Consider the following 19,305-nt stretch of genomic DNA (forward strand, 5'->3'; position numbering starts at 1 on the left):
ACACCGCCCACCACAATGTTCCCATTAGGTAATAACTGAAAAGGCCACGAGCCCACATAAACAAAAGCATCAAGCGACTTAAGCAATGGCTCCATAACTCTCAGACTGCCCTTTAAACCGCTCACTCTCAGGTATTTGTGGTTCATGCCTTATTTTCCCACCAGAAATAAATGAGTAACCCAAATAAGACCCTGGGCTCGGAATTCCAGACTGGGTCTGATCAGTCATTCCGCAACCGCATCTCAGATTGAAAGGGGAAGACAGGACGGGAAACGGGACAGGTTGCAGCTCTGAGCCCGGGGGTTGAGCCGGGGGTGGAGCCAGAGGCTGTGGACTGGAACACCTGAAATAGATCAGTCTTCGGAGAGATGGGAGGTAACACTAACAGTTAACAGCCAGTGGGTACATGTTGCAGGAGAGGCTGTTCAAACCATCATGTAAAAACATCCATGTCTCAGATAGCGTATCACTACCAAGAAAACCTGTCCGTACACGCTTTTCTGCTCTCCTGAAACAAGTCAGTATTACATTGATGTCAGGAACAAAAACATATAGGACTTCTAGAACAAAGCAGACAAAGAGCCTCTCTCAGAGTCTTTGAGCCTTTAACCTCCTTGGTGTCTTTACAAATTCCTAAGCCCTAGGAAGACAGTCGCTCCTGTCAGTCAGGACAGCTCCAGTAGAAGAGAATGACAGTGAGCTAGGGCCCCAGTTTTGTTATGTTTAGACAGAAAGGAATGGCCTCCTCATTGTTCCTATTGTCCTGACGCAGTGAGAATGGTATGCAGAGCGAAGAGCGAGGACAAACCAGTTGTCCATTTGTCTGACAAAAAGTGTACTCTGATCGGTACATTTCATAGACAGTGCTGTGATAAGTCAATGATAGCCTATCAGCTAATTGGGTGTTTGAGAAGGAACAATAGCACTATATGAACAACACCCAGTTCTCTGTTCAGTTCAACCTGACCTCCCACCATCTTGCTCTATCTGCCATTTTGTTTTGTTGTTGCGAGAGTAGCGACTGGGTGGCATTTTGTGTAGCTGTAGCAGCAGGCTTTGGTTGCTACGCAGAGAAGGGAGAATATGATAAGCAGAGACCGGGGAGGAGGGATGCATGGGGGGATGAGGGAAAAGAGAGGATGTAGAAGGGGGGTGGGGGTGTCAGAGAGGTGATGATGAAATATTCAGAGAGTGTACTTCTGGATGCTTTTCTCTTTTCTTCCTCCACCTCTGGGGCTGACCGGTTTAGTTATTGGGGTCCCTGTGGTTCAAGGAACTCATTTGCAGGCGTTTGTCCTTTGCACACTAAGTTTACTGAGAGACAGGCAGAGAGAAGTGTGTGTGTGTGTGTGTGGGGAGGGGGGGGGGGGGGGGGTTGGGAACAGGACTGAGCTGACATTCATGAACAACTGAGCAGAGTTTGCGTCAGAGACCAGAGAGAGGGCAGGGATCTGTGGGAGGGTTCAAGCGAAGGAATCACCCTTCTCCTTCAGCTGCATTACGGCTGAGAAGCTCCTGGTCAACCTATCAAACAGCAATGTGAAGGAGGGAAGGGGAGAGGTGAAATTCAGAAACCAGTTTATTAACTCACCTATCGACCTAGATGTGTTGATCAAACTGGGAAACAATTGATATGCTGTTTGTGCAGATTAGCGCTGGGTTAAGAAGCAATACCATGATTCTCAAAAGATAAGAAAAGAAATCTATGGCACCTGCACCATGCCCCAAATCCTAAAAGCAGGCCCCATCTTCAAAAGACCCCATCATTGGAGAGATAGCCGTCTGTAATAGTGCCTGATTGGAAACAGAAAGCAAAGAGGGCGAATGAGAAACAGAAAGACAGCTGGCCATCAGTGAATTTGATGAGCTGGGTGAAAAAAAAGTGACAGAATGGCATAATGATCAGGTTCCTGGATCTAGCCCTCCACCCCCACTCCATCCCTCCAGCCCTCTACATTACCTCTGTTTCCAGTCAACCACAATGGCTTTGAAGGTTCTAAGGCAACAGACGCAAAGCAATACACTTAAAAACTGAGTCTATTCGCTCGCCTTGCTGTATCACAGCACCTGCTGCTATTGCGAATGCGTCCGTCTCTCATACACACTTTCTCCATTCTCTGGGCGGTCAAAGATGGTGCAACACCAATGCACAAGGCCTATGATTCCAACTGATGAATACATTACGACCTAGTCTCTGTGATAAGAGGGGGAGACAGAGAGAGAACGAGGGCCAGACTTAACCACATGCTGGCTCTACAACAGGACAGAGAAATGAAAGGAGTGCAGATGAATAAAACAACATTTGGAGTAGATTGAAACCCCATTCGTTATTTTTCCACAGCGCTGAGATGTGGTAGCCGATAGGGTTTGTGTGTATTCTTTGCACACAGGGAGATGGGCTATCTGGGCTATCTGTTTTATCTAACAAGATATTCATGGCCTCGACCGCCTCCCAGACACTAGCCCAATCAGTCACGATCACCAAGCTGCAGGAGCACTTGAAGCACAAAGGTGGCCAGCCGATGAAAAACAATGATCGTCACAACATAATACACACACAACAGAATATTTTCACTGGACACACGCTCAAGAGCTCTTTCGCTCTTACTGTCTCCCACATACAGGAACACACACACACACACGCACACAAAAATGCACACACACAATAGGACAAAGAAAATATCAGAAAATCCATCTCCCCCATTTCTCAAACACACGTTGATACCCCTCCTCTATGTGCCTGTCTGAATCACAAAGAGATTACACAGGTGCACACTCCACCAGCTTATTAATGCGTTGTCAGGCTAGGATTTATAGGGCACAGAAACAAATAGTCCCTCTTTTCACTATTGTCTTTCAATCAGTCAATATACAATTAGATTTATACATTCAGCTCTGAATTAATAGCCTTCATTTACGAGGAGAAATTACAATTTAAAGGGCAAGACTACTGCCTAAATAAAAAAAAAAGTGGATTTGAAGTAGGAAGACAACAGGCTGGTTTTATAGATGGGCTGATGCTCTCATATTGACATGGTGACTCAATCATTTTTCAATTCCATCCACTCCCGAATCCTCAATACAATTAAAGAACAATGATTTCCAGTGGTGTCTGACTGGCTGATTAACTACCATCTTGATAAGGTGAGTATTGGGCAGGGGTCTGGAAAAATAAACATATTGACCAATTGCATTGAGCAGTATCGTACACACACAGGCCCAAACAGACACATTCACATGTGCACACACACACGCACGAGCACATCACACACATTGTATGATGTACTTCTAATATCTTATCTAGAAAAGAACAGTAAAATATGACTATAACATGAATGAACCATATAGTTAATAGAGCTGTGACAGGACAAGGCCTTATCAGACAGAGCAACCTGCGATAGCAACGCTCCACCACCAACACACAGAACACTCCTCTACCTCCTGGTGACCTTTCCCCTCCTCCTCCTTATCACCCACACTCCTTCTGCCCATCGTCCTTATCTTTGAGTCCCTCCTGTCATTCCAAACATCCTCCCTCTGTGGTTCAGAACAACCTGTACACAACACGCCGCAACACCTTAAAACGAATGGTGTGACTCAGCAAGGCCATCTATACCTCCCTCCAGACCTGCATTCCCCCTGTCTGGCCCGGCCCGCCATGCTCCCTGGGGGAGTGCAGTGACTGGAAATGACAAGAGGGGTGACCCAGAGGTGACTCATATTGTTAGATCCCACTATTTGCATCTGTCCGTTTTCAGACACAATAACAATTCTGGGTCTTATTCAGAGACCAGTGTTGGCTGGTGGAGGAGGGTGTTGGGAGGAGGAGGTGAGAAAACGTAGAACAGAAATGTAAGAATGTACTCCTCAGGGACCTGGCCAAGACACCGCCTCCCCAAAGACAATATATGTACTTCCTCCAGGACAACATGGCAATCTTCTCCTCCCTCCTATCCTTCCAGCTGGGCTACACATTGATTTTGAAATAGCCTCGTAGCACTGTTTCACTCAATTGGCTCCAGCCTATGTGGAAAACAGTCATCGGGGAGACCTAAACCTAAAGCTTGACTCTCGGCCATTGTTTTGTATTGGAGGGTCGGTTAGCTAGGCAGGTTTTGTGGATTTGACTGGGGTTTATGCTTTAAAAGTGGAACAAAAGGGTGAGGTGGGGGAAGGGCCGTGTGGGGGATGGTTAGGTTATGCGGCTTGGTTTCATACAAGCATCAATGAGCAAACACTCACTATAACATACAAAAGACTGGACAATCCTTATTTTCCAAACTAAAACAACATCAAGCAATAGCAGCTAATGAAGCTGACTATAACCAGCCATGGTAAACATTACTCTTCATCGACATACCATATTTCTCATACACAGACATTACATCACTATACTCTGTCTGAGTCCAAGCTCGAAGGGGCATTTTCTCATTCTTCCATCAACAGAAGAAAGCCTCTTAAATACAGTTTGCTCCACAGAGACGCAATCCCAGGCTCAGCTCAACCTAAGCCTATCTCGGGCAGACAGAGGGTGAAAAACCAGCCCAGTCTTGATGGACTTTCAGGAGGTGGTGGCTTAATGGAGCTTAGAAGTCAGGAGAAAATTTGCCTGGGAAGTCAAGCAGAGGAATTAAGGGAGCCAAAATACAGCAGGACATACAGTCGACTGCAGGCAGCAGGCAGGCACTGGGCAGAGAACAAGACTTGCAAACCACAGCACATTCAAATGATAGGGCCATTGATGAGTTCCGATAATTGGCCTCCCTTTCCATGAAACACTTTCTTTCCTGCTCCGCGAAGTCTGAAATAGATCTCTCCCGGGAAGCCACCTGACTGGGCAGCGATCTGAGTACTCCTCCAGAAGCAGACTAGAACCATTATAAGCTGGGCTTCTATGAACACACTAGACTTCCTGGCACATTACCTGATCTCCAACCCTGACCAGACCACACATATTTGGGGGGAGGGAGGAGGGTGAGGTAGGGAGAAGCTTAAGCTACCAATTTTCCCGAATGTTACCAGCCAGCCACTAGCCTGGCTATTTTGGAATGCGGGGGGTATCTGTTAATCTATCAGACACTTCTAAGAGCTCAGTGCATTGATTGATTTTTGATAGCCCCCAAGTTGGAGGAAGCGAATGGGAAAGCTTGTGTTCCTATTTTTTAATCTTACCCGGTATCTGTAATCTCTCCCCAATCTATATCGTCCCATTCCACCTCATGAATTATAAAGCAGGAATCAATTCTCCCTGATAGAAACACATCAAATCAGGTTTATACTGGCATTCTTATTTTACTGGGCTTTCATTCTTGTCTGTGCATATGAGCCCATTGAATGACTTACCAGGCAATAGTTCCACCAGCTCACATTCTTAGAGTAAAGTCTTGGAGACAAGAGGCGCGCTTGATGAAGGAGGAAGTCATACCAAAGTGACTCAAAATGACTATAGGTCTTAACTGCTGTATATGCCCTTGCCTGTTGCCTGCCTGCCTGCCCCCCCCCCCCCCCCCCCCTCCCTGAATACAGAGCTGAGGCAAGTCAGGGTAGAGACTGTTTGAGGTTGTCACTGTTGAATTATGGGAAAGCCTTGACTAGTGGAAACAGCAGTCAGTGTGGGCCGCCCAGCGAGGGCGTACCGCATGATGAGAAAGGCGTGATTCCAGCACACCCAACTCCCACCCGCCCACGCACACACACACAAACACACTCACTCATCTGTCGTCACCACTGTGCTGTGTGCAGGCAGGCTAGGGGCTGAGCTCACACACGCACTAACGCCAGGATTTCCAGTGAAAAATATCAGCGGGAGAGAAGCCACACTGAGGTTTTGACTTGCTGCTATGTATTTTACCCGTATGTGTTTCCTGTCCTCAAACTTCATTATCTTGACGTTAGTAGGAAGTAAAACTTGCTACTTCAAAAACACATTCACACAACCCCCAAATATAGGTGTGCTACTGGTCCATTTTATGTCAAGGTCTTATCTAACATTAGAAACATATTTTTACTGCAACTATGTGCATCACAGACTTAACAACACACCTGGAGTCAGTCAGCTGCTGAGACAGTACGTCATCGCTGTTGTCAGTGCCATCGACTCTCTCACCCGCTCTGAGGTTGAGGAGGTGAGATCAGACCTGATCCCTCTACTTTCACTATTTATCATATCAGGGACTCACACCACTGACTCATATTCTTACTGTATTTCAACAGTTCCACAAAGGTACATCAAGTTCACGGGCACTATGTACTCATGCATGCATTCTATGCTTCCAGGAACTATAGGACACTATTGATCGAAACGCCCATCTGTCAATTTAATCTCCGTTTATGAGTTGAGTCTATCTGTGTTGGCTTCGTGGAGGCAGCTCTATGTGGTGAGGGGAGAGCCAGCCAGGGCTCTGCACGGATGGGGGTTTGACTGAACTCTCAATCAGGCCCATGTTGGGTGGGGTTTGCCTGGGCTTACACACACACACACACACACACACACACACACACACACACACACACACAGCATAGAAGTTGCCAGGAGACTAGAGGGTGTTGGTTTTAATATCCACAGTGGCCAGCTTGCTTGTTTAAGAGGCTAACATTAAACATGGAAAGAGCCTTGTGTTCGTCAGCAACCTCACTCTTGTTAGCTCTTCTCAAAACTATTTTTGACTGCTCCAGCTTGACATGCAAACAGATCTCATCCACTTTAAAACATCATTCTCCATGTTTTTCCAGGGGCAAGCTGTTTAAGTTTCACATTAAACCAGGAATATTTCAAATCAATTATGTAATCATTGTATGATCTCTAAAGCAGGTATACTAAATGATCTATCCATGAAGGCCACTTAAATAAAATGACTTGAAAGAGTTCTTACCTGAGTTTCTGTTAAACTCTCCAAAGCTTGCATCACTGACTGTTCTGGTCTTGATGCTTGAGACTTCAAAGAAAGGACAAGGAGAAAAACATGATTTACTTGTAAGCCTAGTAGACAAAGGAGAAAGGCTTGTGCATTCAAAGATATGAAGGAGATGAGATCAACACATACTTAATTACCTACATTAACCTGTCTGATATTAATAACACTTTTATTATCTTGAGGCCAAAAAACCCACCTGGGTTTATAGCACAACACACACTGTTGAGGTGTCTGATTATCCTTACCATTAAGCCTGCTTCAACTGTAGGTACAAGTGTTAACTTGCTCCCATCAGATATCCCTAGGTCCTGGAGTTTTCCTGAACTCAGACGCCTGAGGGGGAGAAAAAAACACCATGTTAGTTTATAGACAAACTGACATTTTAACTGACTAACTCCTGCATTTAGGAACACTTCCGCCTATTTACTGGATAGCCATGTCATGTGTCATTCTGAGTGGTCCTTTTCAGGACCTCATCAAGTCAAAAAAAAAAAAGAAGTGGAAAAAAGTGAATGTCATTTTCAGGTTGATGAATGATAATGTAATCACATAGACCACTAGCATTGTCACTTTAATGTCACTCTTCTTAACCGTGACAGTAGGCTAGTGGAAGAGTTGCTTTGTGAAAAGCCTATCCTACTGTATTGTACAGTGTGAACTAAATGTCACCTCTAGCTGAACAAAGGGAGTCAGCAGCCCTAAATTCAGCTATTTGGAGAGATGATTAAAAAAGGTGCTCCGTTTAGGGGATGATTTGATTTGGAGGCGATTATTCTAGGGGGATGTGGGATGGTTGTTATTTAAAAGAAAAACAATGCGACAGGGCGATTTGCATCAAGTGACAAAGACATCCCTTATCATACCACAGCTCTTACATTGTCATTTAACTCACGAAAATCCGACTCAATTGAAAACCGACTAAAACAGTTTCAGTTGGCTTTAAATAAAAAATGTGCAACACACGATTGTAAAGCGTTGTTAAACTATCGTCATATACTCAAAAGCTCCCATTATCAAAATTGCAATGATGTTCTCTCCATTCATTTGGGATTGTCTCCAGGGGGTTTCCTCGTAATAAAACGTGAGCAGAAAACAGTGAATATGCGTTCGCTGGTATGCAAGGTGATTGTAGAAAGTTGTGTGTAACAATATATCACGAAAAGGGAGAAATTAAAGGGATGCCTTGCGTTCGTCTTCACCTAACCTTCACATAACACTAACCATGGAATACAATGGCGCACCCCACTTGCGTATAGATAGCATCAATTTGAGTCTAAACCCAAAGCCTCAGCATAATTGTGTATTTATTTAAGATCAAATATAATGGTCAGACGGTAGCTATATAAATTAAGTAAACATGCACCATTGCTCGTATGCATTTCATTCAGCAAATGCATAAATCTTAGCTGTTAATCATTTCTAAAATATAATTAATCAGTAATGGTATTTATAATGAACGCTGAAGGAATCGATGCAAGTATGCCCCACAAGTTCCTCATCAATAGACTACGGCTCCAACCCGTGACTGACCAGTTTGCGTTTCCATTCCTCATTCCAATACTGGTAGCACTGGCCAATATCGTCTTCCCTTGAATATAGTGCTGATACCCAACCTATGTAATTCTTGATCTCCACAATGTTCTACCGTTTAAATAAATGCTAAATATTCCTGTAGACATCAGGGACTTTAACATAGTAAATACTATATAATGTATGCATATGTTATACCGTATGACAGTGGGATATACTGACGTTTATAGATGTAGTCTACTCACGTTTCTTGATGTAGAAGGGCGAGTCTTTCTTTTGGTACTTTGAGTCTCTGAGAAAGTCTTCTCTTCAGTCCTTCCACAGTCTCCTCCAGGGGAAGAGCGAGCTCGAAGCGTGTGCCGGTTGTGGAATGGATGTACAAATTCATGGAGGGTTCACTCGGGACGGCCTCGCAAGACGGAGCCCCGCGGCTGGTGCAGCTCCGGGCGCTAGGATGTTGGTCCATTCGATAGCCTGTTGTCAGGGGGGAGACAATGCGAGTTGAACGGGTTGGAGAGAAAGAGCCGATCCTTTACGCAGTGTCCCTTGTTTTCAGAGAGAGAAACTGCTTGCATTCAAAAGAGAGAACGAGGCTCTCTCTCTCTCCTGGTGCCTTTCTTTCTCTGTATGCCGAGAGGTTGAATAAACCCGAGTCCTCGCTCTTCTGATACGACCATGAGAATATTCCCAGAACTAGTCTTATAGAGAAAGGCTTTATTGCGCTTTTCTTGTGTATGCAACTTGCTCAAGAGAGGTTCCAACGACTACTCCAAATGTTCCAGGTTTTTAAACGCTTCAGATGTGAATGAATGCCAAGCAGTAATACAAGTATTTGTTTCACAGGGAATATGCCACGGACCATCAACTACGCAAATAACTATTGCCTTTCTGAGAGAAAATGCGCAACACAGGCTATAGCTTTCTGTCCTTATTATTGTTTTAAATGCATGGGACTGAAAGCTGCCTTGAAACCAAATACAAGACCTACAGAATGCAAAAGCCTCGTTAGATTAATATTGTATAGCTATCCACTGGGCACCCATGACCACAGCAGCTCGAATGAAAATCGACTATGAACATTGTCTCAAAGTAGCTCACTTCCACAACGATAAAAAAATACACTCACAGTCCGCAGGCATTCTACCCAATCACAAGAGAAGTTATCGAAGACGCTGTTGATCTAAGCCAATGGCAAAAGTAGATTTACACCCACGTGGTGAACAGATGCCTCCCATTTTCTCTCCCACACCATTTTGTCACAAATAACCAATCGGCTTGAAGGGGGCCAGGCCTTGGCGCGTCAAGCATTAGGATCGTTCCAGCACTCAGGCAACTTTAGCCATTCTAATATATTAGTCACAGAAGATAACTCTATATGTGGTGGAATTTCAAATCCAATACGGAAGACTGCATTAATGAAAACATCCTACCTCATATTCTTACATAGATAATGTATGTGGGTAGGCTTTTAAATTTAGGACTATGTTTTATTCTAGGTTATGCAGGCTACAATGGCAACAATGCACGTAGGTTGCACAATGCACTTAAATTGCCACATTGTCCATTTCCTATAACTATGTCACGAAATGTACTATACAATGTTGCGCAACTTCAGGTTACACACGTTGGGTATCATCGTCATTACTAATAGTACAGTGCTGACGTCATCTCCTTCCTTCGACTGGCTGCATCCAAAACCATTAAAGTAATCGCGCACGGTAAGCAAATTACGCATTAGATGGGGTATTCCCTTCATGAAGTGCGGTTCTTCATCAGCTCTTTGAGATGTTCTCGGGATAGAATGTACACTGGAGATATACAGGGTTCGGTTCCTACGTCATGCAATTCCTACAATCAGCGTTATAAGAAAAAGTGGCAATATTGGCTACTCAGTTCGACACTATCCCCATGTTTATCCACTGACTTCTCTGAATGCACATACTATTTCTTCTGCAACATAAACTCACATACCCTACTTGGGTAACTGTCATACCTGTCAACCCCTAAATATCATCAGTTTACTTAAAATAACTGTCTCCAACCCCAGTTTTAAGCCGATCCTGAAAAAGCTCAATTTGACCGACTCACGGGCTACATAGCTTTAAGAGAAAAGTTTAAAACGGGTCGCTTTGACTATTGTAAATATCGTAGCCTACATAGTAAAGTGCGAAATATGTTTTCCATATAGAGCAAATGTTGACAGAGTTTATGATAGGAGCTTGGGAAAAACAAGATACTCGCTCGCCATCCAGTGGTCAATGGAGGCACTCGGGGAGCCTTTACTTGTCTATTTGTTGTAGAAAATGTTTATAACACATTTCGAATGAAAAGTAGGCTAGCCTACCGGGAATTTCCCTCTGAGTACAGCTGCAGCTGACTGTAATCTGTAGTCTGGATAAGGATATGATATCACAGACTCTGCACTTGGCATCTATATAGAAGGTAGGCTAGACTGTGTTCTCGGTTTATAATTGCATAACATATGGATGCGTGCTGTCATCAATAAAAAACAGCACATTCACTGTCTGCAGATAACACCAATTCCATTGACAATATCAATTTCATTATTAAGTCAATTGGCTACATGTAGATGCATAGTTTAGAAACTCTTAGAATGCAATGCATGTAACCAAAACAAACGTTGAGACAATGTATCAATGTCCGCTATCAAATAGGTAGCCTTTTATAAACATAACAAAGATAAGTTATATGTCCAAATCTAACCCACTCAAATTTCTAACCTTAATTCACAGGTAGGCTATTAAAACTTTAGAATCATCAATGTACATAGTTATCAAATATTCACTAAGACTACTCTTAGGTTTGACATGAGTCCAACGTTTGAATGTAACTTACCAATTATTGTGGCGAGAACTTTAAAGCTTTGCGATAAAGCTTGGGTTTTTCCAACACGTTTCCCCAGCTTTGGCATGTAAATCTTCCTAAACTATGAGAAATACTGAAGTAGGCTATATCCAGATAGGTCAGTAGGCTATCCACTGTGACAGTAAATTCGCAGACAAATGTGTGCGTCTCGACTGTAGGAGTAAGAACAGGCTCTGTACTCCTCTTGCTCACTGCTTGAGATCCAGTTGTCCTAAAATGCCTGTATGACGTTTACCCCCCAGTGTCTTTCGTATTACAAGTGCAATTCGGGAGGCGAGAGACCTTTTAAACGAGCCCTCTCAGTTATGGGTGGAGAGTAGACTACGGTTCTTGCTATGTCAGGTTGCCATTTAAGGTAGCCACGGAATTCTTCCTCGCGTGAGAGTTCGTTTCCAAGATCTGCTGCCTAATTCGTTTTCCACACCGTTGGAAATAATGCATTTGGGCAAAGCTTTAAATCATTTGTAGTGTCTGTGATTGCGCATCTATTGTAGTCTAAACAAGGGTAAGGACTTTTATCCCGAAGAACAAAAACATAAATCATATTCAACTGAGTTACGACCTTAACAAGAAGTAAACGAAGTAGCGATTTCAGGAGGGGGTGTAACCTTCCACTGACGACAGAAAGAAAAAAAAACATCGCTAGGCAACCAGTGCAGGACAACACAATGCATGGATACAGCCTACCTGGATATAAATAAAGGTTTATTTGGCAAGGGACCAGTTCTGCAGTTGATGACTTCCAGGTTGTTCCTCAAACAATGACAATCCTATGCCAGGAATCATACCTTGACAGTTATTACACATTAATACAAGTGATTCATTGTTCATGTGGTAGGCAAAGACCAAGTATTGTACATGTCAGTTTGTGTGCAAACTTATCAATAAACCCTTACCTGAAGTCCACAAGTAGATGTGATACAGTAAATCGCTATGTAGATAGTAATGTTACATTATAAGTAGTTATATTCATTTGTGTCATGTGTCATCATGGTAGCACACTTTACAAAGATGCCAATATAGTTTGAAACAGAATGATTTGATAAACCCGATGCCCCTTATTTCCTTGTTGAGGCAAGTGAGGCTGAAGTGCTTCAATGATGAACCCATACCCACAGGCAGAGACGCTGCAGAGATGCCTCTAAACGAGTCACAGTCCCAAACATCACAGCATGATGAGTCAGCCTCTCCCAGGACCAGACAGAGGGGAGTGGGGGGTGAGAGAGAAAGAGAGAAGGGATGAGAGAGGGGGGGATGAGAGACAAGCACCACACTGCTGGAGGAGTCTGAGAGATGCACAACATGACCAAAAGTATGTGGACACCTGCTCATTGAACATCTTATTCCAAAATCATGGGCATTAATATGGAGTTGTTCTGCCCTTAGCTGCTATAACCTCCTCCACTCTTCTGGGAAGGCTTTCCACTAGAAGTTGGAACATTACTGCAGGGACTTGCTTCCATTCAGCCACAATAGCATTAGTGAGGTCGGGCACTGATGTTGGGCGGTTAGGCCGGGCTCGCAGTCAGTCTGTGTTCAAATACATCCCAAAGGTGTTCGATGGGGTTGAGGTCAGGGCACTGTGCAGGCCAGTCAAGTTCTCCCCCATCGATATCGCAAGACACTTCTATATGGACCTCGCTTTGTGCAAGGGGGCATTGTCATGCTGAAACAAGAAAGGGCCTTCCCCAAACTGTTGCCACAAAGTTGGAAGGACAGGATAATCTAGAATGTCATTGTATGCTGTAGCGTTAAGATTTACCTTCACTGGAATTAAGGGGCCTAGCCCGAACCATGAAAAAGAGCCACATACAGTGCCTTGCGAAAGTATTCGGCCCCCTTGAACTTTGCGACCTTTTGCCACATTTCAGGCTTCAAACATAAAGATATAAAACTGTATTTTTTTGTGAAGAATCAACAACAAGTGGGACACAATCATGAAGTGGAACGACATTTATTGGATATTTCAAACTTTTTTAACAAATCATAAACTGAAAAATTGGGCGTGCAAAATTATTCAGCCCCTTTACTTTCAGTGCAGCAAACTCTCTCCAGAAGTTCATCTCTGAATGATCCAATGTTGACCTAAATGACTAATGATGATAAATACAATCCACCTGTGTGTAATCAAGTCTCCGTATAAATACACCTGCACTGTGATAGTCTCAGAGGTCCGTTAAAAGCGCAGAGAGCATCATGAAGAACAAGGAACACACCAGGCAGGTCCGAGATACTGTTGTGAAGAAGTTTAAAGCCGGATTTGGATACAAAAAGATTTCCCAAGCTTTAAACATCCCAAGGAGCACTGTGCAAGCGATAATATTGAAATGGAAGGAGTATCAGACCACTGCAAATCTACCAAAACCTGGCCATCCCTCTAAACTTTCAGCTCATACAAGGAGAAGACTGATCAGAGATGCAGCTAAGAGGCCCATGATCACTCTGGATGAACTGCAGAGATCTACAGCTGAGGTGGGAGACTCTGTCCATAGGACAACAATCAGTCGTATATTGCACAAACCTGGCCTTTATGGAAGAGTGGCAAGAAGAAAGCCATTTCTTAAAGATATCCATAAAAAGTGTCATTTAAAGTTTGCCACAAGCCACCTGGGAGACACACCAAACATGTGGAAGAAGGTGCTCTGGTCAGATGAAACCAAAATTGAACTTTTTGGCAACAATGCAAAACGTTATGTTTGGCGTAAAAGCAACACAGCTGAACACACCATCCCCACTGTCAAACATGGTGGTGGCAGCATCATGGTTTGGGCCTGCTTTTCTTCAGCAGGGACAGGGAAGATGGTTAAAATTGATGGGAAGATGGATGGAGCCAAATACAGGACCATTCTGGAAGAAAACCTGATGGAGTCTGCAAAAGACCTGAGACTGGGACGGAGATTTGTCTTCCAACAAGACAATGATCAAAAACATAAAGCAAAATCTACAATGGAATGGTTCAAAAATAAACATATCCAGGTGTTAGAATGGCCAAGTCAAAGTCCAGACCTGAATCCAATCGAGAATCTGTGGAAAGAACTGAAAACTGCTGTTCACAAATGCTCTCCATCCAACCTCACTGAGCTCGAGCTGTTTTGCAAGGAGGAATGGGAAAACATTTCAGTCTCTCGATGTGCAAACCTGATAGAGACATACCCCAAGCGACTTACAGCTGTAATCGCAGCAAAAGGTGGCGCTACAAAGTATTAACTTAAGGGGGCTGAATAATTTTGCACGCCCAATTTTTCAGTTTTTGATTTGTTAAAAAAGTTTGAAATATCCAATAAATGTCGTTCCACTTCATGATTGTGTCCCACTTGTTGTTGATTCTTCACAAAAAAATACAGTTTTATATCTTTGTTTGAAGCCTGAAATGTGGCAAAAGGTCGCAAAGTTCAAGGGGGCCGAATACTTTCGCAAGGCACTGTATGACGGTGCCACGTTGAAAGTCACTGAGCTCTTCAGCAAGGCCATTCTACTGCCAATGTTTGTCTATGGAGATTGTATGGCTGTGTCCTCAATTTTATACACCTGTCAGAAACAGGTGTGGCTGAAATAGCCAAATCCACTAATTTGAAGGGGTGTCCACAAACTTTTATATATGTAGTGTAAGAGAAGACATTTATGGCACTGAGCACCACACACACACAATACGGTTAAACACTGCTCCTATTGAAGCTCTGAGGCTATAGGCTACCTCATGATTGCACACACCCACCCGCACACACACGACAGCTTCCTGGCACTGATACATATGCTGGTTGTCCAATGTTTACAGGACAAAAAAAGGGTTTCATAATCAGACAAACAGCCTGTTCTCCTCAGGGGGCAAAAAAACGTTCTTGGCTGAAAAGCGGGCATTTCTTTTAGAGGGAGTGACACATTCTACCATCTCCCTTTGCTTATTTCTTAAAAGTTTAATCTGTTGGGGGAGGGGGGGTTCTAAACTGGCATATGGAATTGTTTAAAGAAGGTCATACCATAGATCATTTAGCTAGAATTTTAGGACCCCTTTAGATATCTTCTGAAGATATGTGAAGTGAAGTGATATTTTTTGTTGTTGACACAAAACTACCTCCACACTTCCATTCATTTGTATGGGTTACCTTTAGACAAGTCCTGTGACACTTGTGGGGGTCGTAGAGCAAAACGGAGAACACCCTCGTGTTCAAAAGCTACAGACAAAAGTTTGCACATCAGCGTTACCGACCTCAAACGAGTCCTGTGAAGCTTCTGGCCAAACCATTCGGATGTTACAGACGTTTTCGTGAGAAGACTGATTTTCGGGATGTCTCCTGGTCTGACAAACATCACTGTAGCTCTGTCACTTCCCACCGTAGAAGCGGAAGAGCGACATAGGCGGATGAGGTGGATTGAGACACCGCCCATGTAAAAAACATATCTAGCTTAAATTGATGGATATTGATGGGGATTTTTTTTATTATGTTACTTAGATTTACAGGTCAATAGACTAGGGGCTTATAGGGCAAATATTATCATAGGGATCAGAAGATCATAAGAAAACAGCCATACATACGGATTACTGTATGTGGTTGGGTAACCATGTGTAGACATACTAACAGAGTTACCATATACAGTATACAAAGCAACTTTTCACATATGTCTGGACAGGAAAGAGTTTATTGACAAGGGAGCATGGGAGTGGTGTGGGTGGGTTGTAAACATTTCACATTTGATATCAGATGTGTGTGACAGTGAGTGTGAGTATGTTTGTGGGAGTGTGACACTGTGAACGTGTGTCTGTTTGTGTGTGTGTGTGTGTGTGGGACCTGTGTGGGCATATGTGTGTGGGTGAACGGCATTCCAGTCCATCAAAGTCACCAGTGGGCCGCCCTCGGCTTCGGAGAAAGAGACAAGCCGGATTTAAGCGGTTCACGGCTTGTTAATCTCAAGCGATGATATCTTCCTGAATCACACGGCAAGGCAGTGGGACACACCTGACACAGCCTAATGACACTGTATATAAAGAGGGTAAGTGGATACACAGACACAGATGAGTGAGCCTTAAAGATTTACAGTGTGGGAAGTTAACCAACCTGAGAGTTTAGAGATGAGTCAGAACTTGAGTTATTCAAGTAAGTCATAGGTGCACCTGTATACTGGAGGGCAGAATATTGTTATTCAGATCATATAGCCCATGGCAGATCATCAAACCTCTTAGAATACATGGAATTTACTTATAGGAAAGCTCCCACTCACCACTACAACCAGTTATCTGACCCCCAGGCCTGTTTGAAGAGAGAGCCTGGGAAGTACAGTAGTATGGCTGGAGGGCTGGGCTGGGGTACAGTCAGGGCTATGATCCCACACCTGCACCAGGAGGAACTCCTTTCAACTGAAGTGGTTCACAGCTCAGTCACAGACAGTTGATGACACATCAGTGGTTTTCCAGACGACAGCGCAGAACATGCGATTGAAAAATTGTCAAACGTGCCAACTAGGTTATTCAATGTTCACATTATAAATGGTTAGACTAGTAAGTGAAACATGGTTTCCAGAATAAGTCATCAACACCATTTGTCATGTTTTAAAAATGTATGTGTACTGTACACTACAAATCCATACAACAACAAAAATCCTTTCATAGATATACTCTCTCACTAGTGAGTTTAACTTTGAACCAGAAACCTGGTAGCCTCTTGATGGATATTGTCCAAGCATTTCACCATCAGGCTGACATTTACTCCATACAACATATGGCAGTTACGGTGTATCTTGGCACACTGTTCTTCTATCTTTCAACTGCCATTGAACAACATTTGAGGTGTCATCACACGATCACAGTCTTGGTCAACACATTCCTAAGTGTCAGTTATAATAGGATAAACGTACCTTGTCTACTGTGTAATCAAAGAAACCATTTGTCAATGATAGGTCATTCAACTGTTGAGTAACATGACTACACCTCTTACACCTGGACCAGTGTCTATAGGCAGGGCTGTGTCAATCAGGAAGAGAAGTGTGGAGCTATGAGCTTGGCCCTCCAGGCAGCACTGTCAATGATGGCTATCTAAACATCAATTACCTCACCATCCATGACTAAGAATTCTGACTTGAATTCTAACTATTTGGTTCAGTATGTAGTGTACTGCTGCTACATCATTGGACAAACACCAGGAAATGACTCAAAGCTGGTGGTGTTGTTTTCAGATCATGTCCTGAGCCATAATTATTTCTCTCAGCAGGAGCGGTAGATATACTTTCAATGATTGGCTATGAAAAGCCAACTGACATTTACTCCTGAGGTGCTGACTTGTTGCACCCTCGACAACTACTGTGATTATTATTATTTGACCATGCTGGTCATTTATGAACATTTGAACATCTTGGCCATGTTCTGTTATAATTTCCACCCGGCACAGCCAGAAGAGGACTGGCCACCCCTCATAGCCTGGTTCCTCTCTAGGATTCTTCCTAGGTCTTGGCCTTTCTAGGGAGTTTTTCCTAGCCACTGTGCTTCTACACCTGCATTGCTTGCTGTTTGTGGTTTTAGGCTGGGTTTCTGTACAGCACTTTGATATATCAGCTGATGTCAGAAGGGCTATATAAATAAATTTGATTCTTATTTCACAGCACATCCCTTTTCGGGAGGCGGACAGTCGCTCCTCAGCCAGACATCACCCCTCCATCCCAGCAGCCACACTTACAGAGCACAGCCAGATCCAAATGGCAACTTAACACCCCCACAAAGTGGACCTGATAATTGCTGCCTTTTATGGCAGTGGTGTTGTCACATTGAAAGGCACCACAAAAACACTCCCCGCCCACCCGAGCACGATAAGAACCTTTATAGCGGTGAAATTGGTCACGCCGGGAGGGTGTTAACTCAATTTGTTTATTTGCTTGTTTGGCAGCCAGATGCAGTGTATCATAGGGATATAGTGTGGACTGGAAAAATGTTAGACGTCAATTCATGGAATGAGAAGAAGTGCCCGGCAGAGTAGAACATGGGACACCTTGGTACTGAGGAATGAACTTCTGGTACATCACTCATTTCTTCTGTTAAGTCTTAGTGACTTCTTTGAGACTGGCCTTATGAATATGAATCCCATTAGTTATACAACACCTTTCCAGCCAGCGGTCATTGACATAATAGACACTGCCATGTTGCTGTTCCTGTGTTTTCTAGTACATATAATGCGTCAAATCAAAGCATACAGGTACACAAATTTGCAGGTGCAGCAAAATGCTTTTCTAGCTTGAACAATGCAGTAATGCCAAGCAATACAAAACAATACACACATAATCCAAAAAGTTAAAAGAAAGAAATTAAGAAATATCAGAACAAGCAATGTCAGATTCCTGAATATAGACAGTATGGAAGGTATATGAATAGAAAAGGTGTGTACAGCAGTAGTTATACAGGATGACCCTTGACTAGAATACATTATATACGTGTAAAGGGGGTAAAACAGTATGTAAACATTATTAAAGTGACCAGTGTTCAATGACTATGTACAAAAGGCAGCAGTCTCTAAGGTGCAGGGTAGAGTACTGGGTGGTAGCCGGCTAGTAACAGTGACTAAGGTTCAGGGCTGAATTAGGCAGTATCAAGGCAGATGCAGATACTGTGCACAGATATACTGTGTACAGTACACAATGATCAGTACAAGATACACCCATTTCCTATCTTGGTCCAAACAAGTTGAGAAACCACCCACTCACCCTCCTCCCACACACATGCATGAACACATCCACACCTACATGCCTGGACTCTGCAGAATCCCCTGGCCACTAATCCTTGCTTATCCTGGGCTTATCGTTGGACGAGCTAGGCTAATTTAATCAGCACTGGATGGGCACTCCTCCTCCCCCTTTTTTCTCTTGCTCTCTTCATGCAGTCTTTATTTACTACATTTCTCCTCGCAATCTCTCTTTCTCTGCATCTCCTACTCTCATGGTTCTCTCTCAGAGCAGGGGCTCAGCTCTGCAGTGACTGGCTGCAGACCTGCAGCAA

At 43.5% G+C, this 19,305-nt stretch overlaps 1 protein-coding gene across 1 annotated transcript in view; it reads right to left on the reverse strand.

Moving 5' to 3' along the window:
- LOC110507736 (midnolin) overlaps window positions 1-11,610 on the reverse strand; it is a 29,842-nt gene extending 18,232 nt beyond the window's left edge. The window contains exons 1-4 of the mRNA XM_021587980.2: window positions 11,301-11,610; window positions 8,690-8,918; window positions 7,160-7,247; window positions 6,873-6,935 (exon numbers count right to left, since the gene is read on the reverse strand). Coding sequence (XP_021443655.2) covers window positions 6,873-6,935; window positions 7,160-7,247; window positions 8,690-8,918; window positions 11,301-11,376 — 456 coding nt within the window. The 5' untranslated portion in view covers window positions 11,377-11,610. The remainder of the gene's footprint in view (window positions 1-6,872; window positions 6,936-7,159; window positions 7,248-8,689; window positions 8,919-11,300) is intronic.
- Window positions 11,611-19,305: the final 7,695 nt, after the last annotated feature.

The sequence above is a fragment of the Oncorhynchus mykiss genome, chromosome 1 (genome assembly GCF_013265735.2).
Source record: "Oncorhynchus mykiss isolate Arlee chromosome 1, USDA_OmykA_1.1, whole genome shotgun sequence".
NCBI classification, from domain to species: Eukaryota; Metazoa; Chordata; class Actinopteri; order Salmoniformes; family Salmonidae; genus Oncorhynchus; species Oncorhynchus mykiss.